Consider the following 24,920-nt stretch of genomic DNA (forward strand, 5'->3'; position numbering starts at 1 on the left):
CATCTGTAGGGGAGGGCTAAATATTCCATTAGTCTGTTTTGTTAAGAAATCATACAGTATTCTGCATTATAGCCAAATATACTGTAATAAGCTTATATAATACACTGACAGTGGTTCCTGTGCTGTTTAGTACTACAAGGTCAGTGTCCAGTTGGGTTGCAGGTTATTTTTGGTGTATGCATCCTAATTTTACCCCAGATGGCATGTTGGTGGGTATTTGGCAAAGATGGACCTACAGGGCAGAGCTCTTTTTAAAAGAGAAACAATAGGGAAAAGCATTTGAAAAAGGAAACATCCTTAGTCAAATGTGACAGTATTTGACAATAGTGGTCCAAATCACTGTAGTTTAGTCATTTTACGGCAGTATTTAGGGCCTTTTCTGCAGTATTTTTATAAAAATAGAAGCTAGAGGCAAAGCCCCTGCTCCCTGTCAAGTGAGTGTGAATGGGGGCACCACGTGAGAGTTGTAGTGTAGCTCGGGGGAAGGGCACCACTGGTACAATGCACCACATCTGCTGCTCCTGCTCTTATACCAGGGATGTGTGTAGTTATGGGGCCCATAACTAGTCAAGCTCCTGACCTGTCTCCTCCCCGGGAGGCTAGGGGTTCAGATTCTGAGGAGATGGGGAAGATAGAAGAGAGAGCATATATAGATCTGCTTCAGCGGATGTCACAGATCTAAATTCAGTGAGAGTAATTAACCATGGGAACAATTTACCAAGGGTCTTGGTGGATTCATCCTCATTGGAGATTTTTAAATCAAGACTGGATGTTTTTTTCTAAAAGAGCTGCTCTGGGAATGATTCTGGGGAAGTTCTGTGGTCTGTGCTGTACAGGAGATCAGACTAGAGGATCCCTTCTGGCCTAGAAATCTGTGACAAACACAGTTGCTCCTCAAGCAGGAATGTCACTGTCCGGGGTCCTACATGGATTTGCTCCAAAGCAATTAAATTTACTAGTTTAATAGCCATTAGACTCAGATCTGGTCCATGATCGGTTGACTGGTTCTCTTACATTTGCAATGATTTCTACTGTGTGAATTACAGCCTTTAAAAGGGACAGCTGCAGATCTGAGTGGGAAGTGGGGGGACCATTCTCCCCGTTTGGCTGGGCAATGCCTAGGGTAGGACAAGCCATGCAAAGGTCTTAGAGGTGAGGGTGGGGGTAACGAGCACCTTTTTGAAGTGTAGTAGTGGAGGGGAGTGTGTGGTTGGGGAAATAGGTTCCCTGCAGCTGGAGGGTATAGGCATGTGGCAAGAATTCCCTGTCCCCCCGCCCTTGACAAAATCTCTGGCTGGTGCTAAAGAGACTGGAGGATGCATTGTGCAGCTGCAGCCGCTGGAGAGGTGTAAACTTCACACCGCTCCCGCAGTTGCTGTTGCCAGGAGACCGAGTAGCAAGCTTGGAGGGAAAGGGGAGGGAAGGAGGAGGAAGAGGAGGAGGGAGTGGGCTGCTGCCGCAGCAGTAGCGGCAGCTGCAGGGAGCTCTGGGTAAGGAGTGCTGGGGCTGCTGCATTAGCTGCTGCTGCTTTGGGAGCGAGTGAGAGGCAGCCGTGCTGAATCACCGGCGCTGATTAATCCCTCCAGCCCGCTGCCTGCCCGCGGCCGCAGGATTGCGAGAGGGCTGGAGTGCATGCAGAGTTCAGGCTCCAGTCCGGCTGCGCACAATGGAGGATGAAAGGTATGGGCTGGGCTGGGCAGGGCAGACGCCTTTGTGTTTGCATTGGGGCTGGCAGGGCATTGCGAGCCCCCCCGCAGGAGACGCCGTGGAGCCAGGCACTTCTTCGGCAGTGTCACAGCCCTGCTGCACGGGGGCTGGGCGGAGGTGAATTTTCAAAGCGCTCCCTTGTGAGGAAGGATGTTTGCATTGTGTTTCACTGAGACAGTCATCACCCCCAGGCACTTTTCCACCCCCCCTTCCCCCCCCCCAGCGCTTCCTCGTACAAATTGTCCTAGGTTAACTATCTGAGTGGAGTGTGTGTGTGTGCTTTCAAGGTTTAAAATCCCCCTGAACTGGTGGACCTTGGAGCTGTGCAATACAAAATCTCTGCTTTTTTTTTTTTTTAAAGGCAGTCTAAGGGGAGACGTTCTCATGGGAACTGCCTTTTAACTTAACTTGAAATTAAGCTTACTTATAGTTGCATAAGCTTATCAGCAAGAATGTGAGATGTGTGACTTGGAAGAACCAGATCACTTTAGCCAGTGGCACTCATTGGCATGCAAGAAGCAGTGATTAAGTAAAGGACTGTCAAGTATTGGGGGTAGCCCTGTTGGGCTGTATCCACAAAAACAACAACGAGTCCGGTGGCACCTTAAAGACTAACAGATTCTCAATGATCCTGTGAAAATTCACCTTAGTTCTGGAGCATGTCAGGCTCCTGTTCCCGCAAGGCCCTTTTTCCTAATCCTCTGCACAAAATATCTGTTTTATCTTCTAATTACTAGACATTGCAATGTCATAGGGGACGGTTACTTCTGCTCAGTGTGAAGGGAATTTATTTCCATGCAAAACTTTCCATAATTTTTTTTTGAGATGTTGGAATGCATTTTTGTCGTATTGACACTGGCATTTAAGGAACATGTGGCTGTGAGGTGTAGAAATTTAATGTGGGTTGATGTAGTGCAGCCTACCAGTAAAATTTTAAACTCTGATTTAGTGTTCGCCTCACTTTCTAATTTGTTAGTTGATTTCAGTTCTGTAAATCTTGACTTGTACCCAGGGGCACCCATTTAGTACTTTTTGTAGTTAACAAACGTTTATGAATTTTGCAGATATACTGAGTATATTTACATATCCTTTGTAAGCCAAAACCAGCGACCTGTATTTTATGACAGGTAGAGGGAGACAGCAGGACCGAGCTATATAGCTGCTCATAGGGTAGATGGGCCATTAACTATTTCCTGTGCAATCTTTTTTTTAAAAAAAGAACAGGAGTACCTGTGGCACCTTAGAGACTAACAAAGGTGCCACAAGTTCTCCTGTTCTTTTTGCGGATACAGACTAACACGGCTGCTACTCTGAAACCTGTCTTGTTTTTGTCTGTGATACCTTGGTTGCTGTAGTTTTCTAAGAAAAAGCTAAGCTCGGAATGGCCACTGAACATAGTGCAAATAATGAGATTGCATCTTGTGATTGTTGCATGGGAATGCCCTAGAGAAGAGGTAAATATTTTATATTCCCCATGTAGGCGTTCTTCTTTGAATGCCCCTGACGCTTTCTGAAGCCAGAAACTTAAACTTCTAGAAGCTAAAAATCCGCGGAGTGCTCCCTTTCCAAGTTGTGCTGGTGACCTTTATGTAGGGGGAAAGTTTTCACTGAATAATATTGGTGGAACTGCTGCCTTTTGGGATGTGAGGAAAACTTTGCTTCTCCAACATACTGTACCTAAAACAAAACCTGGCTGCAGTCCTTACTTGAGCAAAATTCTCATTGCAGCCAAAGGGAGTTTTGTCCAAGTAGCAAGGGGCGGGATTCTATCCTTAGATGAATCAAGAGTCTCAATAGTTGTTTGTATATTTAATGTTCAAAACAAAACTGTCAGCCTGTGATTTCTCTTGCCGTTAAATATATTCTAGAATAGATCTACTGTTAGTTTAAATGGCTAGCTGTGGAGATTAATCATTAGTATATTTAAATCTGAGGTATTTTAGATACTTGCCCATATAACTTGTGTCCAATTCTTGCAGTTTTTAAAGTGAAGCTAGTGTCTGAGAGTTGACAGGAGAGGAAGCTGAGGCCATGTGCTCATCCCAATGGAGAGTGGCAATTCATTATCCTCCTTGTTAATCACTTCTATTATGGTAGTGCCCAAAAGCCCAAATATGGACCGGGCCTGATCATTCTGGGCACTGTACAAACATACATGTCCCTATAGCAACCAGTTTGGCTCAATTTTGTTTTAGACTGATTGTTCTGAGGGAATGAAAAGTATCTCAATCTCCATATCCCCTCAGTCTTTGAAAGTAAAAAATCCCACTGAGGGATTTTGTTGGTTTGAATATAATTATCCAAACTATGGCTTACCACACTATTGCTCTCAGGGTAGGGAGGGAAGGCTCTTCCATGAACCCAGGCTGTGAGGATCTTGGATTTATGTCCCCTCCGAAGAGACAGTTGAGATGTTAGGTTCTCACGTTCTAGAAGTGCATGTCTTGTTGAACCCCAAAAAAGCTACATCCTACACTCTGAAAAGTGGAATGAATAGCTCTTTAAAAAGAACTCTATCAAGTACTTTCTCTGTGTGTTTTTTTTTTGCGGTGGCTTTGTTTTAATATTTGTACATGTGCTTAGAATTTTGATGGGAACATTTTATAAACTTGCATAAAGATAGTTTGACCTACTTTAATTTTCTTCTCTGGATTTTAATTTCTCTCCGACTCAGTCAAATTTAAAAAAAAGTACTTTATTATCAGGTCATGTCATATGTAGTTCCTAAACCTGCCAACTCTTGTATTCTTGAGAAACGTTTACACTTGTGAGCTGTTCAGTGCGGCTGCTTGCACGTATAAAGTTTCTCATGTGCCTAAATGTTTGCAGAGCAGGTGATTTTGTCTAAGCCGGTCATGTGTGGCAATCTAAATTGCTTACTTTGAAATCACGGTTCTTTTTGTCAGTGCTGGTATGGCCATTCTTTGTCTGGCAAAACTACACAGCTGTATGATCAAAAATGTGTGTTCTTTACCTCTGATGAAATTAGACACAATTTATAGGTCAACCTCCCCCCCCCCAAAAAAACAAAACAGAATTATTGAAAACCTAAATTTTCCAATATTGTAATTTAAAATAATGGTTTTGGATGATTTTGCATAAATATGGTGACGTCTGCCTAGTATTTTTCTGAGAAGTTTAATATTTGTATCACAAAGCAACTGATATTGGTGTTGAATTTGAATAATTAACTTAGGGTTAAATTTGTTATCCTACGTTGTGGAACTCTTTATCTTTGTGATTTTTATCAAGTTCACTTTCCTGAAAATAATGTTCTTTTGGGTTCTAGTGCTCATATCTGCAGTATACTCCAATTGCACGTTACCAAATTTTGTGTATCCATTTTGTAGTAATAGGCAATGCCAAAAATGCCTTAACAAAATAGGGGAAATATTACTTATCTCAAAACCAAAAAAATCCTTTCCTTATATTGATTTTTTTTTTTTTAAATGGGGGAGAGGAGCAGAACTAGCCAGTTCTCCTTCATTATTTTCAGATCCTCTGCAAAATCCCCCCACCCCACCTCCCCAAAAAAATCAAGGCTGGCATTTTCAAAGAAGCCAAAGCGAGTTAGATGGCAAACTCCTATTGAGTACTGGGGATATTTGGCAAGTTAATTCCTCTAAGCTCCTTTGACAATCCTAGCCCATAGTCTTTAAAATTATTTTATTTGCATGTGGCCTTACAAAAATAAACATTAGCTAGTGCTCGCTCTTGTGTTCATGTTTTCTCTCTCTCTCATATAGCTAGCTACATCAATCTCTTCTATATGTTCTGTAGCATTGACATCTGATAGTAGAGTGGGTGTTAGCAAGTCTCTGAGGTGGAAATATTAGGTATAATAATAAATATATTTGCTTCCATATATTTCTTGCCACTCATTCTAGATGTAAAATATTGCTGCTCTTTTTATTTTCTACTTGCTTTGTTTCCTTCAGTTAAAATTAAAGTCCAAAAAACTTATTTTTCGGCTAGATCGTCTATTTATCCTAATAAAAAACTTCCTTTCGTCTCAAATTAAAAATAAGGAAGACAGCTCTGTCAATAGGGATAGCAGTTCTATCTTGATAAACGGATTCTTTCTTAGCTTTATAAGTCAGGTGACTGCAATTTTAAATATCTGTTTAGTTCCTGGATCAAGCTATATTAGATTGGAGTAAAGGCTGAGTGCCTACCAGCAACTTATGGGTAAAAATAATTACAAGGATGCTGTAATTATCTCATAAATAGGCACTACAAATCCAAGAAATTCAGAGTTAAGGTTAATTTTTAAAAAGCTGACCTGTCAAGGAATGGAAATGCACAGTTAAGGTCCCAAACAACCTTAACTCTGCTCTCTGTAGTAACATTGTGCCACAACCATAAAATTATGATGAGTACATAAGTGTCTGTAGGCCTGCTGGCCATCTATGTGTTCAGGGCCACCATCTTCCCTGAGGGCAGCTTGGCTCCACTGCTGTTTGAAAGTAGGTGATTTTAGCTTCAGTCTCATTAAGAACAATGGGGCATGGCAGCCATTTTGAAGGAGGGCAGCTCTTCATGGAATTCTTGGCACAGTAGCAGAAACACTATTCATCAGTCTCGGCTGAAGAAGATGATTGTATGGTGCCTTCCCTGACATCATGGAAATCCCTCTGTGGTTAGGGAGATGGCAGATCAGAGGCAGTGCAGGTTCCCAACTTCTTTCAGTGGCATCATTCTTTTCTCCCTCTCCAGGAGATGTATGGGGATTCCTTGTCCCATCATTGACTGACTGTTCTCTACCTCCACTTCGTAAAATCCCCTTCTGTGGGTGGGGTTGTTTTGCCAGCAGCAGCATCTAACAGGGACACGGTGGCTTCTTGATCCCTGCTGGAGCTGTTCTGTTGCAGATCCTGCGTGGAGGAGCAGGACGCAGTACAGTAGCTGTTCGTGCATAGAAACCAGGGCCATATCCCCTGGTGTCTGCATGAACCTTGGGAAGCTGAGTGGTTCAGTGGGCTGAACCTCTTGACCATTCTGTGGAATGTGCATGTGGAAACATTCCCTTCCCCCCTCTAAGGAAGGATCAGCTGAAAACTTCGGAAGTCCAAACTCATGGAGTGAAGTCCATTGCAAAACTCCTACCAACTTCAACGGAAACAGGGTTTCACCCTTTGTGTTTTTCAGCCTCGTGTGTGTGCCAAGGGGACAGTTTAACTCTTAGGAAGTTTGTGTATTTGCAATATTTTGATTTTCCTTCCTTTTGCCTACAGAGACCCTCTGATGTAGTTACTGCTGGTAACTAACGCAGCCCAGTTCTATAGTCAGATGCGCACACACAGCACTGGTAAAGTTCTGAGATTTGTAAAATTTATCTTTAATACCTTTCGCGTGATTGGTTAGAAGCGTGATAAAGTTTTATTGGGGCTTGCACCGGATGAGCTGCATTACTAGCTTGTGGCTAGAGCAGCTATTCCAAAGTTATGCCAGTAAAAGCTTTATCCCACCCCATCCCCTACTCTGCTGTAAATATGCATGCTGTTCCTGCCGGAATGGATTGCATCTGCCTTGCCCTAGATGATCAAACTCTGTCCAGAAGAGTTGATGGCCTTGATTCTGCATTCTGTATACACCTGTGGCCGCCTCCATTGAATTTGCTGGGAGTTTTGGGTGTGAGAGGAATGCAGGTTTTGGCCTCGTTGTTGCTGCTGGTCGACAAGTAAGAAGCTATTGAGAGGGAAAAGGGCCATGTTGTTTGGGTATTTATGGGTAGGGTAGAGGATCAGCGTTTTCTGTGTTCTAGTGGACCACATTTAATAGAGTATGGCTTGAAAATCCCATTGGTAATTGGGGAATTTTACTTAATGAATGGAGAGGAGAGGAAGGGGCTGAGGCCGATTTCTGCAGAAATCAAAGTTGGGTGTGGTTTTTTTGTTTGGTAGTTGAAATATGATGTGTGAGCCAATCTGGTTGCAAAAGGTGAAGCAATGCCATGATCTCATCTGAGCCTGCAAATAGACCTTGGTAGTGTACCTGTTGCTGCTTGGACCGGAGCAGCATCTTCAGTTAATTTCACTGCTGCTGTTTGGGGAAACTCTGAGGTCAGGGCTGCTTCTGCTTGGGAAAATTCTGAGTGGCACTGGAGGTAGGAACTGAGGCGGCTCACAGAAGAGGAGTCTTCAAAAATTGGAGGCTGCTTGAGGGGTAGAGCTGCAGAGAGGCTGGGAGAATATGTAGATAGCAGGTAGCAGCCCCTCAAATTGAAGAGGGGTTGTGATCAAACTCTCCTTCCCCTGAGATGGGAAACAATGTGGCACCAAGGGGAATTTTTAGAGCAGGCTAACAACCTCTAGGGACTGCTCTATTGGCTAAGGGTAGCTAGGATGCAGGTGGCATAGAGTTGGCTACATTGGCTTTATGCCTCTTGGGGATTTGTCTAAACCAGGGGAATTCTCGGCTGCCGATCTTGCTTACTTTTTGAGTTGTTGCACATGGCCACATGCACTTTAGTTCACACATCATCCTTAAATGTTCATCAGAAATCTTCATTCCATAGCTAAGCCTCCTCACTATGTTAAAGAATGAGATCAACTGGAAATCTTGTCATTTTCACAGATGTGTTAAAGGCTCTTGTCAACTTGAATCTTCTTTAAAAACTGACTTGTTAAAAAAAAATCATAGAGAGAGAGAGAGAGACCCTGGGATGTCTTGATTTAAAAAATTATTAAACGTGTTGGCAACAGTAAGTTTTTCAGCTAACTCTCACGATTTTATGGTGAGCCTCAGGATATTGGATGGCTTTCTTAAAGCCCCAACTCCTGGAGTCAGTTAATTATATGAGAATATCAGCTTTCATGTTAAATAACCTCGCCCCCTCCTTCCCTCCAGCTGCTAGCTCTCATGGGGGTGGAGAAAAGCTTGGAAAATGTGAAATTTAAAGGCTCCAGTACCAGAAGGCAAATAAAAAGAACCTGAATGTAGTCGTTTTAAAATCTCATGATTTTTAAACCAGTCTCAGGAATTTTGAATGCTTGGGCTTGGCAATACTATAAGAAGGGTCTTTGGGCACACTCACAAGCAATGCCACTAAGCCACCCTACTGCTCCGAGTCCTGCTCCTTTCTCTGTGTGCATCTAGGCATGTGCTTGCAGCCTGTTCGTTCTCCGTTTCACTCTCCGCTCTGCTGCTGCTAAATGCTCTTTCAGGGCCTGGGGTGGGGTGTATAGTCAGTGACCTCTATCTAGCTTCGTGCTGTCAAATGAACTAAGTAAACAAACTGGGGGAGGAGGGGAGACCTATTCTCCCCCCCCCCAACCTCATTCAGAGGACTTTTGCAGGTAATATAGGTACAAGATTGACAATCAAAGCTTTCTTCTGACGGTGTGATGTTTTAGAGATGTTTCAAGTACTCTGGCTGCTCTAGAATGCCCCATCCCAGTTGTGGTTTTTTTTGTTTTGTTTTAAGTATAGGCGCTTTCCTCTCATGTGGTTGGGTGTAAATCCCAGACCGACATCAGGTGAAATGAGCTGGCACAGGGGAAACAGTGGAATTGATTTTATGCAGAGTGGTGTTAAATACATAAAGTAAGCAAACTAGAAACAGAAAAATATTTTTCCCTATAATTATACAGTAATAATCTTGGAGATTACTTGTAACCATAATAGGATTTTTTAAAATAAATCAGACAATTGTTTTTTATGGACAGTGTCTATTTACGATAGTGACACTATCCACATTACGGAAGTGTTGTAAGCAAATCAATGCTTTTAGCAATATTATCACATTAAAATATTAACAATGTTAATGTTAAAAATCCACTTGTACTGTTCTGGGTTTAATCTAGGCCCTGGTAATGTCAATGGGAGTTTAGCTATGAACCCCAGTGGGGTTCATTTACTTCCTACATTTATCCCAGCTTTGGAAGTGAAAATCAGTTAAATCAGTTGCACTTTTGGGTTCTTCATTATTGGGTTTCATGTATTGGAGGGGAAGGTTTGGCTGCTGAAAAGCCTGGAGAAAGGGCTATGGATTTAAATAGAGTGACAGTGTCTCATTCTATTTTTTTTCAATGCTAGAAACATTGAACTCAGAGTAATTTTACACATGTCTAAATCATAGAGGCTGGTGTTGACCTTGTGTCAGTCGTGCACAGAAGAGGCAACGCTCTGAACAAGGTAATGAGGACACTGATGTGCCTTAAACTTCCAGATTAGGGTGATCCTTGTTAGACAGAATACATTGGGCTAATCTGCTGCTGCTTGGATAGCTTGCTGTCCTGAAAGGAGGTTCTGGTTTAATAATCTTTCCTTTATGCCTCACCTGCACTACACCGTGTTTTCTAAACTTAACACAGAATGAGGTATGGCCTCTAAGCTAATACATAGACGTTGTACAAATAATTTTGATTCCCATTTTCTGGCTTATCGCTGTAGAGTGCATTCCCTGCAATCTACTGTAAGCGTGTGTCTTTCAGATGAGAGATGGAAAAACCACAATCCTGCTCTGAGTTGGACACTGGCCAGCTTGTGCTTAAGTCTATATCTACTGCAAGGCAGTTAAGCACCTGCTTAACTTTAAGATCAAGTGCTTTGGTGAATCAGAGCCTGTCAGGGCTTGTCTTCGCTGTAGTAGTTAGCTGGAGTTAGTACACTTGTGTTATTGCTAGGGATGCCACCTCTGAGATACACAAACCCAGGACATACCTATTACTTAATGCCAGAGATCTGACTTCCCCACCATTATGCCAGGGCACAGGACAAGCCTGCAGGGTCTGCCCCTGCAACCCAGCGCTGGGGGAGGGAAAGTGGGTCCCAAAGCCAAGCCCCTCACTTCCCCACAAGCTGGGCTCCCAAGCTCCAGCTCTCGTTGCTGGTCGGCAGAGGCAGGCCGGCCCAGGGGCAGGCCGACGCTGCAGCACCCCAGGTTTCCTGCTGCGGCCACCATCACTCGCTCAGCCTGCTAGTCTGCCCCCGGAGCCACCCCTCATTGGTGCGCTGTGCCATCTGTCTGTAGCGCAGGTGTGGCCCCCGTCTCTGAGCAGGCTCAGAGTGGTGTATTATTGTACAGCTGTTTAAACACCCACAACCTGGGAGTTTGAATATCCTGAGAAGACTTGCAGATTTCCTGGGACTGCTGCCTCAAAAAGCGATGATCCTGGGAAAACCTGGACAGGTGGTAAGCCTCGTTACTGCATGTGAGCTAGCCCAGCTCTAGTGAGAGCAGCCACGCTGCAAAGCAACCCTGGAGTTACAGAATGATTTGGATTAGCTGTTGCCGCCCCACTGAATTACCAGCTCGAGCACCAGCATCACTCGAGCTTCAAGCCACGGTCCCCAGCCTCCGACGGGCCAGCCCTCGACCTTTAAGCAGCACTTAACTCGGGTTAGAGATTTTTGTGGGCACGTGTTGTGTTTGGTTTAACACGTGAGTGATAACTCAGATTAACCGGGCTGTGAAAGCACACCCTCAGGGTATGTCCACACTTCGAGCTGGGGGTTGATTCCCAACTCAACATACCTGCACTTGCTCTGTTTGAGCTAGCATGCTAAAAAGACCGCGTAGTCATGCGGGCGTGGGCAGCGCAAGGGGCTAGCCACCCGAAGCATGTTTTCGTCCGAGGCTGTAGGCATGTACTCACGACAGCTAGCCTTTCTTGCCACTTGCACTGCTGCGACTACACTCTATTTTTAATGCGCTAGCTTGGTCAGAGCTCGTGTGGGCATATCTCCTCAAGTGGGGAATCACACCCCCAGCTTGACGTTTAAATATATCCTTAGACTTGAATTTGTCCTCATGTGCTTGGTTCACATTTCTTCCCCTTCCCACTCTTGTCTGGTTGGTTAGATGGCCGCAGCCAATCAGCGGAGCTGCATTTCAGCGATCCTTTCCGTATACGGACACTGATCCTAGAAACCAGGATGAGTGTCTGTGACTCTACACATGTGAGTTGTCCTGTTCGTGCTACTTGCATGCGGAAGTGTTTCCAGGAGCTGGGCCGTAATCGGTAAAGCATTGGGGATCCTTCAGGACAGAGCTAGCTATAGTAACATAAATTATTGCTATCTTTAAATTCAATTATGCTTGATTCAACAACACCGAAAAAGCATAAACTTTCCTTTCCCTCTTATCCTCATTTTCAGCATCAAACAGAGTTCCCAGTCACCTGATGAAGCTGAAGATAAGGAGAAGGACCAGCGCACGGTAACAGTCAATCCTTCTCACATGGGAAAGGCATTCAAGGTCATGAATGAATTACGGAGGTACTTTTTCCACGTAACATGCATCATCTTTGGTTTATCAGACACATGCTGATCAGAACAGAAGGTCATTTGGGGCACTTTAAAAAATAATATTCTGTGTATTTGCTTCCACACAAAAGGAGGTCCCGCAACAGGGTGTTAGCAAAACAGTAGGAAGAGGCAGCTGAAGTGTAGACACTATAGAGCACTGCTATTCCCACCCACACACCTGTCTACCTCTTTGTCAAAAAGAAGCGGGCTGTGTCTCAAAAAACATTTTCAGAGCCATATCTGCCATTTACAAACAATAATTGGTTTAAAGTTTCCTGCTACTTACAGCAAATCCACACACAAACTATATTTTCAACAGTGCAAACGGCTTGAAGACCAATAATAGAACATTACAGATACGAGGACACCTACACGTAATTACAGAGCAAGGATTGCTAAAGTAGAATTCTCATTCTCTTTGACTCACTGTCACTCAATCTCAGCTTTGCACTGCAAAGCTAAAAAAAAAAAAAAAAAAATCACACCACCCACAAGCCAATTTAAAAACTTCACACTGCTCAAAGAACTCCAGCACGTCTTCAATCAAGTGTGTGTATGTGTGGGGGAGAGGAGAATTGTTACTTTAAATGGACTTAAAAAAAATAAAATAAAATCTAGTTCTTTAAAAGATGCCTATAGGTGTGTCAGCCATTTAGTGGCAGTGGATGACATTCAGCTTGTTTCTGGAGTCTGCCATCTTCCCTTGAAGCAGGTTGAAATTCAGTGAGCATTTGACTTTCATTTATATGCGACTTATTTGAGTCCTTAGCCTGCCAAACGGTATCTTTGGTTTGTGACACTATTATTGTTTTATTTATTTAATGTGAAAAATGTGTATATAACACACATACTCTCTCTTCCCTCCCCTCTGCCCCTCCCTTTGAGGGGTTGAATAGGTTGACACTTCTAAAATATGCATTCTCCAATAAGGAGAAGGACTGGAATCCTCTCCCTCTGTGGCAGATACCACTATGCTTGGGCTGGGGGATAGCTCAGTGGTTTGAGCATTGGCCTGCTAAACCCAGGGTTGAGAGTTCAATCCTTGAGGGGGTCACTTAGGGATCTGGGGCAAAATCAGCACTTGGTCCTGCTAGTGAAGGCAGGGGGCTGGACTCGATGACCTTTCAGGGTCCCTTCTAGTTCTATGAGATAGGTATATCTCCAGATTTCTCTGTGTTATAAAAATATATATATATGAAGTATCCTTCCCGTCTCTCAATTCTGTGATGCTGAGTGTGTTTCCTTTTCAGTCTCCCTCTGCTGGCACAGGGATCAGGAGACCTGAATGCAGGTGCTTGTGCAGCAGAGCACCAGGCTGCCGCGGTTATGTTGAAAATCCAGTATTGTATTCCTTTAATTGAAGTGTGCTGGAGGCCCTAGCAGTGCTGCTCTCTTGGGTTCCTTGGGTTTTGCTAGATCCTGTATGTTACTCAGCTGACTGTAGAAGGTTAGATCTGCCCTGAAGCACCTGCTTTTCAGACTGCATCTTTGCATGCTCCTTAGCATTGCTTTCTCTCAGCTCTTGCTGCTGTTCTGGAGTCTGCAATCCTGATGTTTGTATGGTGCCCTGCTTTGAACCAGCACTCCGTAATACTGTCAGACAGCCTGTGGAAATGGCTACCTTGAATAACAGTGATTTAATTCCTATTTATCTAGTAATCCCTTACAGAAAGTCTAGATTTAAACTCTCTGAGGGGTAGTGAGACCTCTAACCTATTTGCTACAGGTTAGTTGCTTGGCACATCCATCTTCTAAATGGAAATGGAAATCTCGTTTGCATGAAATGCATTTTTTAGATGATAGGATCCCAGAGAGGGACTAAACTGGGTTCCTTCCTGATAGACTGAAGTGAATGATCTCCAAAGCCTGCATTATGTATTGCTCACATAAAAGCTCCCGTTACCATCACCATTCCATCAAAGCTGGCATAAATATGGAACACGCAGTCTCTTATCTGTTTCTAGGTGTTGTCTTTCCTGCATGTTTCCAGCTCAATCTTCAGTGTTTTGAGAGTCACTTTATTAAGTATCACAAAATGCAGGGGACGTACCTAGTCTGTTAGAAGGCTAAGTGTGTTTTTTTTGTTTGATATGGGGTTTTCTAAAGCAAAAGCACAATAAGCTGTATAGAAGAGAGAGTGACATTTGGATTTGTAGACCGATCTTTTTTCCTAGTGTGACCCCCTTCAATGAGCACCCTTATTCTGCGTTTAGATGCTCAAGTAGGGACCAGGTATTTTATGATAATACTGAGCACTTGCAATATACAAACCTCAATTAACAAATCCTCGAAGGAGAGAACTATGGTGGAGATAAAAATGGGCACAGATTCATGAAAAACTTACCCAAAGCCACACAGTGAGTGAGTGGCAGAACTGGGGCTAGAACCTGGAAATTTTTGGACTCCCAACCCCATGCTGACTTATGCGTTAAACTCAGTCAAGGTGAATAGCAGACTCCAGTGAATGAGTGCCCTTTGTGGTGATGCTCGTGAGAATGACGTGAGGAACCCTTTGTGTACTATTCAGACCTGAGGAACCCGCTTTGTTGTTCATGTGTGTAGCATCAAACCTTCTCTTTCTACCAGCCCTGTTGTGTCATGTGGGAAAGGAAGGAACTCTCTCCCTTTTTATTCCACCTCCCTCCCAAGGCTGTGAAGAGATTAAAGCTGCAGCATCCCCTACTGGTGCTACGTCCTTGCTTTATGGGGAAAAGTGGGTGGCAGATCGATGTAGTGGCAGAGCTGCTAGGTGGCTCCTTTGGCCCTTTCCTAGGCCATTCTATGGGGGGAGATGGAGGCAATCTGAACTTTGGGGTTCAGAACCCTGTGGCCAGCATCCCAAATCCTTCCTTTTGTGGAACAGAATGTGTCCAGTTCTATTTCAGGCAGGGATCTCTGCAGCTTTGGATGGGAGCAGGATATGCTCCATAAAGAAAAGTTGACAGAGGCTGATTCTCTTTGTGTTTCAACCTTCCACTGAGACTCCAGCAGTTGTCAGGTCTTGCTGGATGATTCAGGTCACTTGTTTGTGACGTAGGAACTCTGCTCATTTTCCCCAAGGGTATTTACAAAGGTCCCTTTGCATGGCCAGATGTTCTGAAACCATGTTGTCTTCTCTGGTGTTTTCCAGCAAGCGGCTCCTCTGTGACGTGGTGATTGTTGCCGAAGCCATTGAGATGGAAGCCCATCGCGTTGTCCTAGCAGCCTGCAGCCCCTATTTTTGTGCAATGTTTACAGGTACTTTTCTGTCTCCAAACAAAGTTCTGTGCTTGAGTGTGCCCTGCAGATTCCAAGACACACACTGTCATGTCTTCACGATAGACCTGCTGCAGATGGGGTGGGCTCGGGGCTGTATGGAGGTCTTTTCCTGGAAGAGAAGAAATGTAGTGAAGTCCCTAGCTGCTTATACCAATGAATGTGCTTGAAAAATCTCTTGGCTAAATCCCCCTTGGACAGGGGACCATGTCTTGTGCAGGTTTGAGGACACTGGCAGCACTTGGTAAAAATTGGATGCTACCGTGTGTGTCCCTCAGGTTGGAGATCTGTGCAGTGTGGGACACAGAAGGAATTGTATGTAGGTTGGCAGATCACTTTTGAAGTGAGATGTTTGACTTTTCTAGACCAGAATTTGGGGTGTTAAAGTATGTTTTTTTTATTTATTTATATCAAACATTTATACAGTGCTGTAAATTTGCATGGTACATCGCACGCACGTCCTCCCACAAAAATCCCTGTCTCGGAGCTTACAGTCCAAAGGCCTTGTCCTACAAACACTTGAACACAAGAGATGGAGATGTTCCGAAGTGTTCGGCATTGGTTTAATTCTGCTCTGGATTATAATTCAAAGTGATCATCAAACTAGAGAAATGGTCTGAAGTAACTAAGATGAAATTCAATAAGGACAAATGCAAAGTACTCCACTTAGGAAGGAACAATCAGTTGCGCACACATACAAAATGGGAAATGACTGCCTAGGAGGGAGTACTGCAGAAAGGGATCTGGGGTGTCATTGTGGACCACAAGCTAAATATAAGTCAACAGTGTAACACTGTTGCAAAAAAAGCCAACGTCATTCTGGGATGTATTAGCAGGAGTGTTGTAAGCAAAACATGAGAAGTAATTCTTCTGCTCTACTCCGTGCTGATTAGGCCTCAGCTGGAGCATTGTGTCCAGTTCTGGGTGCCATATTTCAGGAAGGATGTGGACAAATTGGAGGAAGTCCAGAGAAGAGCAACAAAAATGATTAAAGGTCTAAAAAACATGACCTGTGAGGGAAGATTGAAAAATTGGGTTTGCTTAGTTTGGAGAAGAGGAGTCTGAGAGGGGACATAGTAACAGTTTTCAAGTACGCAAAGGGATGTTACAAGGAGGGTGAACAATTGTTCTCGTTAATCTCTGAGGATAGGACAAGAAGCAATGGGCTTAAATTGCAGCAAGGGAGGTTTAGGTTGGACGTTAGGAAAAACTTCCTAACTGTCAGGGTGGTTAAGCACTGGAATAAATTTCCTAGGGAGGTTGTGGAATCTCTATCACTGGAGATTTTTAAGAGTAGGTTGGGCAAACACCTATCAGGGATGGTTTAGATAATACTTAGTCCTGCCACGAGTGCAGGGGACTGGACTAGATGACCTTTTCAGGTCCCTTCCAGTTCTATGATTCTATGTAAGCAAAATTACATGCACGCTTCAGCATTGGCAAGATTAGGTCTTGTGTTAAGGCAAAAAGGTCAAGAGCGGAAAAAGTCTGAGGACAGGGATGGAATATTTCCACAACACCTAACTCAACTGAAGACTCAGCCTGTTAGCTCAGCTGGAAGACACCTGCTCTGCAGTTCCCTCTCTGTTCCCAAGCCCCTTGGCCATGCATATTGAATTTCCATAGGCAAATCTTTGTTCCCACCTGACAAATCATCTCTGTGCCTCCAACAGATCAGTTATATCCCAAACAATTCTTCCCCTTTTCAAATAATTCCAATCAGTACTGCCACCCCACCCAACTCTACCTCTTTGCAGGGCTCTGTAGCTGCTAACTCTCCTCCTGTTGCTGTCCTGAGTACATAGGAGACCTTTGACTTCCCCCTCCACCTGGGCCATCTGCTCTTTGCTCCTCTTCTTAAAGGAGCAGCTACCAGGAGGCCACATTGTTCCCTCACTCGCCTTCCCTTCCTGAAAAAGAACCAACAATCCCCAATACCCAGTAATCAAACAAATTGGATTTTAAGGTCCTCTGAACGAGTTTTGTGATAGCTTGACTTCAGCCCAATGCATTATTTGGGAAACCCAGTTTTGGGAACATTCTGTGATGCTCCTTGATTTGTGGTCACCAAAGCGTTGGAGGATCAAAGAGAGCTGGGAGCTACTGTTTTGTGTCTCTACATGGATGCTCCCCCCTTTAAAAGGGGCTTAAATTGGGCCTCTTTCTGTCAGCTTTATTGGAAGAGTTGAACTCCTTGCTAATCATCTGCGAAAGGTGTTTTCTTTGTCGTGACTTAAAAGCTATAGCAGAGCCAGGCAAAGTTTGTGCCAGAAAGAATATGGTCCTAACTGAATGGGAAAGGGGGAGATGCAAATGTGAGTTCATGTGTTGCGCTTGGTGTTCTGCTGGGATTGCATGCATTAGTGGCTTTTGGGGTGTGGGAAATAGAAGGTGCATTCGCTTAAAAAATAAAATTGATGGTTGACGTTGTGGGATGTACATCTGTATAAGCAGGAGTGCGTTGATAGGTACTTTGTTTGCCAGGAAGTTTTTTCTTTGTAAGGCTGAGAAATCTAAGCTGTTAAGAAGCTAGAGAGCTGAGACGGTATCTTGGGATGGGATGTTAGCGGTAATAATAATGCCGCTACGTGTAAGGAGCAAAGCAAGAAAGAGTGCGCTGCTCCGAGGTTGGTACTGAGAATATTTGTTACTGTCTGTGGTAGTTACTACCCCAGTCAACAAGAGCACAGCCCCGGAGGAGCCTCTGATCCTTAGAGGTCATGTCTGCCTGAAACCAGCCATCATGATTAACGGGCATTAATAAAGGCAGGTAGACACTGTTGCTGTTCCTGTACTGGAATTCTGTGGGGCCCAGTAATGCTCAGATCTGAAAGTTAAACAGTAACCATCTAACCACAATCATGTGACTTTTTTTTTGTAAACTACCTTTGGCTATAGTTATAACGATTACTATTTGCTGCTGCTCTGGTTGTAAAACAAGTTGAGCGCTAGGTCACTATCAGGCCTCTCCTGGGTTCAGTTTAGGTCTGGCTGATCCCATATTTAAGTTCTGAGGCTCCCTATTGCAAGGTCAGAAGTACTTCTCTGTACCTCCACATTGTTTCACTTTGTGGAGCGTGACCCTTTACAGTAATAAGCTGAATAGTCTTCATGTTCTTTGTGTTACTGCTCAGAGATGAAACTTGACAGCCGTGGGGAAACAGAGTTCTTGTATTTATCCACAGGACCCACGCAGCAGTAGTGAGCTGTTTGTGAAAGCCTCTAGTATGTGTCATGCTTGGCCTGAAAGGGACCTCTTCCGGGGCAGAGAAAGTTCACTCAAGGAGAAAAATCTTATGGCCGTGCCCATGAGGAAGGTGCTCATTGGGTTAGCTGGTAGAAAAGACGACACTGGACAAGCAGGATCCAAACGTAGACCAGCCATTCATTACCTATGTGCTGTCATCCCATTGCTGTTCAGCAACTCTCAATCCGTGTAGACCTGTACTGGATTTGAACCAATGACCTTGAGATGAAGGACTCCCTATGCCAGTGCCTTTAGCCAGCTGATCTCTTCTAGTTACGTATTGTTTAAAACCAAGACTTTGAAGCTCTGGAATAAGCAGGCACATCGCCCACTGAAGGTCATGGGACTTACCCTTGCTAACTCCAGATCTGAATTTGGAGCAGTGTTCCTAAACTGATTGCTTTCCCTTCATTATTTTTTAAAAGCACTTCCCATGGAGGTTTGATGGTTTTGTTTTGTGCTGCAAGGATGGTCATTATAATGTACAACATTTTGAAATAAAACAAAACCAGATCCACTCCAATAATGACTGCAAAAGCTGCAGTGATGTGATTGGAATGGTTGGGACCGTTACTGTAGAGGGATTGTGTGTTTTTGGAAGCACAGAAGCAGCCAGCAGCAATCCAGATCTTCGGCATCACTTCAGAATCTGCTCTCCTCTTGTGTGTGTGAAAGGGCTGCTGTTGTGTTCTCTGACATGCTTGTGTATTCTCCTCACAGGCAATTTGAACAGATCCTTGGTTTAAAAAAACAACAAAAAAGAGCTATGAACCAGACAGTGTCCGTGTGGAGCACAAGAAATACGGTGCAGGGCGGCCTGCAGTGCTCTATGAACAAGGCAATATCAAAGACGGGAGAGAAGAACTGACTAGCCCCCTGAGTTAATGCAGGCTAGAAAGAGCAATGGCATCGCAGTATATAGACACAGTAATGGGTATTGAGGCAGTATGCGAGGTATACATATGAAGTGCTTGCAGATGTGAGAGCAGTGGTTGCAAAGTCTAATCAGCAGCAAAAGGCAGCATGGTCCAGTGGGTAGAGCACAGGACTGGGAGTCAGGAACACAACCCAGGTCTCCTGGCTTTGACCCTGACCTGTTGCGTGACCATAGGCAAGTCACTTTCTGACTGTTTCCCCTCCTACCTTTGTCTTGTCTATTTCAATTCTTTGGAGCAGGGCTTGGCTAATGTGCACACTGGCTAGCACAGGGGGGCCCTGCTATCCGTTGTTGTCTGTAGATATAGTGCTAATACAAATAATTAATAACAGTGCTTTAAATTAAGACGTGACGCAAGCAAGGCTTGATTCTGGTTTGTCAAAGACCTTAGGTTTTTTGAAAGGGTGTATGGGATGAGTTGAATTAATTCATCCAGTCATTCCAACACCTCCAAAGATGCCTTAGGAGATGCTATATTTGTCCTGAATATGCATGCTTGGGATTGGATGGAAGCATTTATCACCCACTCCTATTATCTTGCTAACTTCCCTCCCTCCTTCCCTTGAATCCCTTTCAGCTCATAGTGTCATGTGCTTCCTGGCTGGGAAGAATAAAAGGCATGTGAAAAGTGGTGCCTTCTGACCAGTGGAACAGGTTGGAGTGACCTACTGGAGTGTGGAGGGGGGGGGGGAAGGGTGGTAGATGGTATCACTGCAGCTCTACTTGCCCGGGCTATGGAGCTGAGCATAACAATCTAGAGATCTAGCAGAATGCAAACTGCAGAGGTAGCAGCTTGTGGGTGGGCGTGTGAGCCCACACGGCATTTATTTTTGTTGTCTGTGTCCTATGAGTGCCACAAAGGGAGATGATGTTCTCCGATCCGTCTCTCTGAGCTATTCGTGTATTGATCTCTGCATAAGTGCCTCTGACTCTGTCCTCTACCCCCCCCTTTTTTTTTCCAATAAAAACATCCGTGTCTGTACTGAGTCTTTTGCTTGCTCTGAAGCACAGATAAAGGGTGTTACCATAGCACCTCGGAGACTTTTATGGACCATTCTGTAATATCCTTTGTTCAGGACCCTTCCTTCAGCTGGGGAGAATTTTTTTTTTTAATCCCACCTGTTTTGAATACCACCACGGATTTGATTTGACTTCACAGATGTGGGTCTTTTGCTTGTAAAGATGTCTTGGGTTCCTTTACATGACTTTTATTATTGCTTTTTTTTTTTTTTTAATTCATTCAGTTCAACGCAAGATTTTATGGGTTTTACTTAGGGACCAGGTCCTGCTCATCTTACTCACACACAGTGTAGTTCATGTCACTTGTGTGAATAAGGCCAGAGCTAGGTGTAGTTCCCAGTGTCAGGACTTTGTTGAAACTTGGTTGTCTTTCTGTGTCTCTCATCCCATGCCACGTGCTGTGCTCTTAGCATATGGAGCTCTGTCATGTCATGTCAAAGATGACTTGAACATTTCCTTTACATGCAGCCTGTAACTGTTTTTCCACAGAGGATGAGTCTAGAACTAGTCCTCGGAATCCCACAGCAGCAGCACTGAGTGACTGAATTTCTCAGTGTAGTGATTATTCGTATCCCGGCACAAGATTTGACATTTTGTTCAATTTCTCCTAACTTAATTGTTTTCTTCTATTGTTTTACTTCTGCAGCTGGAATTTGCTTTTCTTCCCTGGCTTCTCAAAATATTGATGCTAAAACGTGGAGGTGTAATGTCCCTTTCTGTAACTGATCCTTAAAGGTGGCCTCAGGGATCCTTTCTTGCAACACGCACAGTATTCTTTTGTTACTGAAACACCACACACACACACACACACACACACACACACACACACACACACACACACAGTTTCTAATCAAGCTCAAAGTCAGCTACACTGGGGTATGCACGCGTAGGCTGTTGAGCAGATACAGGTTTGGTTTACCTCCAATGGAGTCTCTTGTTGTTTGCCACTTTTTTTTTTTTTTTTTTTTTTAAAGTTAACCTTAGATTTCCTTTGGCCTGTCCATCCAGATATGACTGTCCCTTGGCCAAAAAAAAAAAAAAAAAAAAAAAATGCTAGCGAAGGAGTGGTGGTTTCTGCAGAGATTTTTCATAGTTTCCCAGTTTGTGGGAAGAGACCGTCAGGAGATTCACCCATAATTAGTTCTTATAGCCTAGCAAAGGAAAACTTCTTTGTCACCTTCTGTGCTTGGCCCTATATGAGAGCAGTTAATCATGTCCTATTGTTTTCTCATATACATTTGAGCTTGGGTGAATCTCAGGAAGTTCTCTTCAAGCACCCAGCTCATGGGGAAATGTATTTGAACCAGGCCAATCTCTTCAGTCTGCAGAACTGTGCTGGAAGCCTCAGGAGAAGAGGCTGCTAGAAGACTACCCCGTTCTAGGCATGCTATTCTTGGGGTACATCTCCCCCATTGCAGTTCTTAGGCTGTGAAACTGCGCACACACCCTGAGTCTCTCTCGTTGCCTCATGATATCACCCTCTGATGTTTGGCAGAAGTCCATTAGTGCCACCTTCTAGTCATCCTGGACCTGCAGGGATAGTGATTTTGGGTTCAGGGCTTTCAATATGTTTTTTAATTGGGGGTGGAGGGAGAGTTTCCACTGAGCATACGGGGAATCGAAGTGGAGGGGAGGAGAAAAGCAAACAAACATTGAATGCCGATTTGAACTGAATTTCAGGAGACATGACTGAAAGTAAAGCAAAGAAGATTGAAATAAAAGACGTTGATGGGCAAACACTGAGTAAGCTGATTGATTACATCTACACAGCTGAAATAGAGGTCACGGAAGAGAACGTGCAGGTAAGCTGGGCTCAATACTTCTTCGAAACTGAAGGGGGGAAAAAACCTTCATGGCTTAAATCACAGACCGAGGAACCATCAGCGTAACTGATGCCTGCAGGCTACACTAAATGAAGGGCAGAGTGTGACGCATGCTACCTTTCTTTTCTGTATTGTTTTGAGGCACTGTACTGCTTTTTTCCCTGCACATAAGTCACGTTACATTTAGTCTTCATTTCATGTTCCTGTTATAAGACTAGAGAGACAAGGTGGGTGAGGTAATCTCTTTTACTGGACCCACTTCTGTTGGTCAGAGAGAAGCTTATGAGTTTACATGCTTGACTCTCTCACCAACAGAAGCGGGTCCAGAGATTACCCACCCACCTTATCTCTCTAATATCCTGGAACCGATATGGCTACAACACCACTGCATATAATAAAACTAGGCATTTGCCTTCCAAGAAGCCGTGCTAACTTGTCGGGGCAGTCTATCGGTCAGGATACACGAAAACAAGCGTAAGTGGGATGGTGGTTCTTACGTTGCCCATAGAAAACTCCTGTGGTGGTTAGTTTTTAGTTCTTAAGGGTAGTCGTTTGGGTTGTGTGAAGTTTTGTGTAGAATGCAAATTTACAGCTAAAATTAGAGCTTGCCTTGACCCTTCCAGTTCCTCTTTCCTTCCTTTGTAGTCCTGTGTAGACTTGAAGTTGTTTGGGTCTGGTTCTACTCTCCCACTGGTATAAATCAGGCGTATCTCGAAAGCATTTATGTCAGTGTTAATTGTGTGGGGGAGCAGATTTGGGCTCCTTTGTACCAGTCTGTAAAGCACTTAGTACCCTGTTGGTGCTATACAGATAATAAAGAATACTAGTTAACCCTCTCCTCCACCCATCTCCGCTATCTTTTATGGAACCTGCCAATACAAAATAAGAATTACAAATATGATTCAATTTTGGTTATCAAGTCCTATTTTTGGGAGCTACTTGTGGAGAGAAGAGTCACAGATTGATAGAGGTGATCGTGTGGAGTGGGAAATAGGCAAGGGACCATCAAGAGTAGAAAGGAAGTTACTGAATACAAGGAAAGCAAAAACTATTTGGCAGCAGGGGGAAGAGTCATTGACAGGGTGCAGTAGACTAGTATAGTCTGTAGGTAACGCATGATGCTAAGGAGCGGGTATTTTTACTTTTCTCCTGTGTCTGTGTCTGCGTGGAAGATAGTGAAGGTGTCCAATGCCTACATTTGTATTTATGGCAAAAGAGCAGCTGGTGGGAGATGGGTCATTGAATTCTAGAAGGGGTTTTGAGATCTGACAGGTTTGGTTTCAATTGTTATTGCTGCTTGTTTGAAAATGGTAGACTTAGGGCACAGCTAGACTAGAGAGTTTACAGTGGTATAACTGTGCCGCTGTAAGCTCTCTGATGTAGCCACTCTAAGCCGATGGGGGGGAGAGCTCTTCTGTCGGCTTAACTCCTCCAGCCCCCACGAGTGGCAGTAGTGATGTCAGTGGGAGAAGCGCTGTGCACACGACGCTTACGTCAGTGTAACGTATGTTGCTCAGAGGGGTGGTTTATTCACTCCCCTGGGCGACATAAATTAGGCCAGCATAAGCTGCAGTGTAGACCTAGTCTTAGTTTCAACCATCTTCCTTTTATGAATGATTTTGATATTGGACAAGGCACACGCAGTGCATCTCAACAGGATGGAGTGAAAAATGAGCATGAGAGAGTGCTCTGGGAAATACTACAGTGTGTGTTTAAATTGCCTTTATTCGAAAATAACATTTATTTGAGCGGGGAGGTTTTGGTGCTCTTCAAGTGTCTCTGTGAGCTCCAAGGATAGGTAAATCTTCTCTGGCTTATGCTCCCAATATTTCTGTTAGTCTCAAAGGTGCCACAGGACCCTCTGTTGCTTTTTACAGATTCAGACTAACACGGCTACCCCTCTGATACTTGACACCATGCAAGGCACTGCATTTAGCCGTATGGAATGGAAATCTATCAACCTCATGAAGAAACTTGCACAAATACAGACAGATATCATCTTCCTTTCCCTCACGCTCCCTGATTGCACTAACCTCGTTATCTCCATACTGATTTATACCTGCCTCTGGAGATTTCCATTACTTGCATCTGAAGAAGTGAGGTTCTTACCCACGAAAGCTTATGCTCCCAATACTTCTGTTAGTCTCAAAGGTGCCACAGGACCCTCTGTTGCTGTTTTCTGCATGGTAATTAGTGTGAGGGTTCATGAAGTTCTCCTTGTCACAGGGATCCAGATCCCCCCCCTATGGGGAGTAGAGAGGGAGGCCAGGGAGTCACGCATCTTTCTCTTCCCTGGCTCTATAGAGAATACTTGGGTGTGAGTTACCCTGGCAGGAGCTAGACTCCCTTTGTGCCTTGGAATTGCATCTTCGGGGAGGTGTTGCGGGGCAGTCTCAGGCAGCAGACTCTCTCAGAGCAGGTCTCCATGGAGCTGGTGGTCCTGAGATGGTGGACAGGCCCTGGGCCTCTGTGTTGGATGACATTTTGTCTCTGGTACATCCTCTCAGAACACATGATCTGGTGTGGAATGCTCATTACAGAGAATGGATAAGGGGGGAAATCCCCGTCTGCCATGCAGCAATCTGAGGAAATCCTCACATGGGGTTTCCTCCCTGCTGCCTCTTGCTGTAATGTGGTGTGAGTTTTTGTTCTTCTCTTCCCGCTCTCTTCCCCCCCCCCC

The 24,920-nt window shown here is 44.2% G+C and overlaps 1 protein-coding gene across 6 annotated transcripts in view; it reads left to right on the forward strand.

Moving 5' to 3' along the window:
* Positions 1 to 1,468: 1,468 nt before the first annotated feature.
* KLHL3 (kelch like family member 3) overlaps positions 1,469 to 24,920 on the forward strand; it is a 60,957-nt gene continuing 37,505 nt past the window's right edge. For 3 of the 6 annotated variants that reach the window (XM_034779834.1, XM_034779839.1, XM_034779837.1), the window contains exons 1-4: positions 1,469 to 1,680; positions 11,809 to 11,928; positions 15,089 to 15,195; positions 22,098 to 22,219. In XM_034779834.1, the coding sequence (XP_034635725.1) occupies positions 1,667 to 1,680; positions 11,809 to 11,928; positions 15,089 to 15,195; positions 22,098 to 22,219 (363 nt within the window). In that variant the 5' untranslated portion in view covers positions 1,469 to 1,666. Of the gene's footprint in view, positions 1,681 to 6,941; positions 7,016 to 11,808; positions 11,929 to 15,088; positions 15,196 to 22,097; positions 22,220 to 24,920 lie in introns of all 6 variants that reach the window. The other 3 variants (XM_034779835.1, XM_034779836.1, XM_034779838.1) reach the window with 3 other exon arrangements.

This window comes from Trachemys scripta, chromosome 8, assembly GCF_013100865.1.
Source record: "Trachemys scripta elegans isolate TJP31775 chromosome 8, CAS_Tse_1.0, whole genome shotgun sequence".
Classification (NCBI taxonomy): Eukaryota; Metazoa; Chordata; order Testudines; family Emydidae; genus Trachemys; species Trachemys scripta.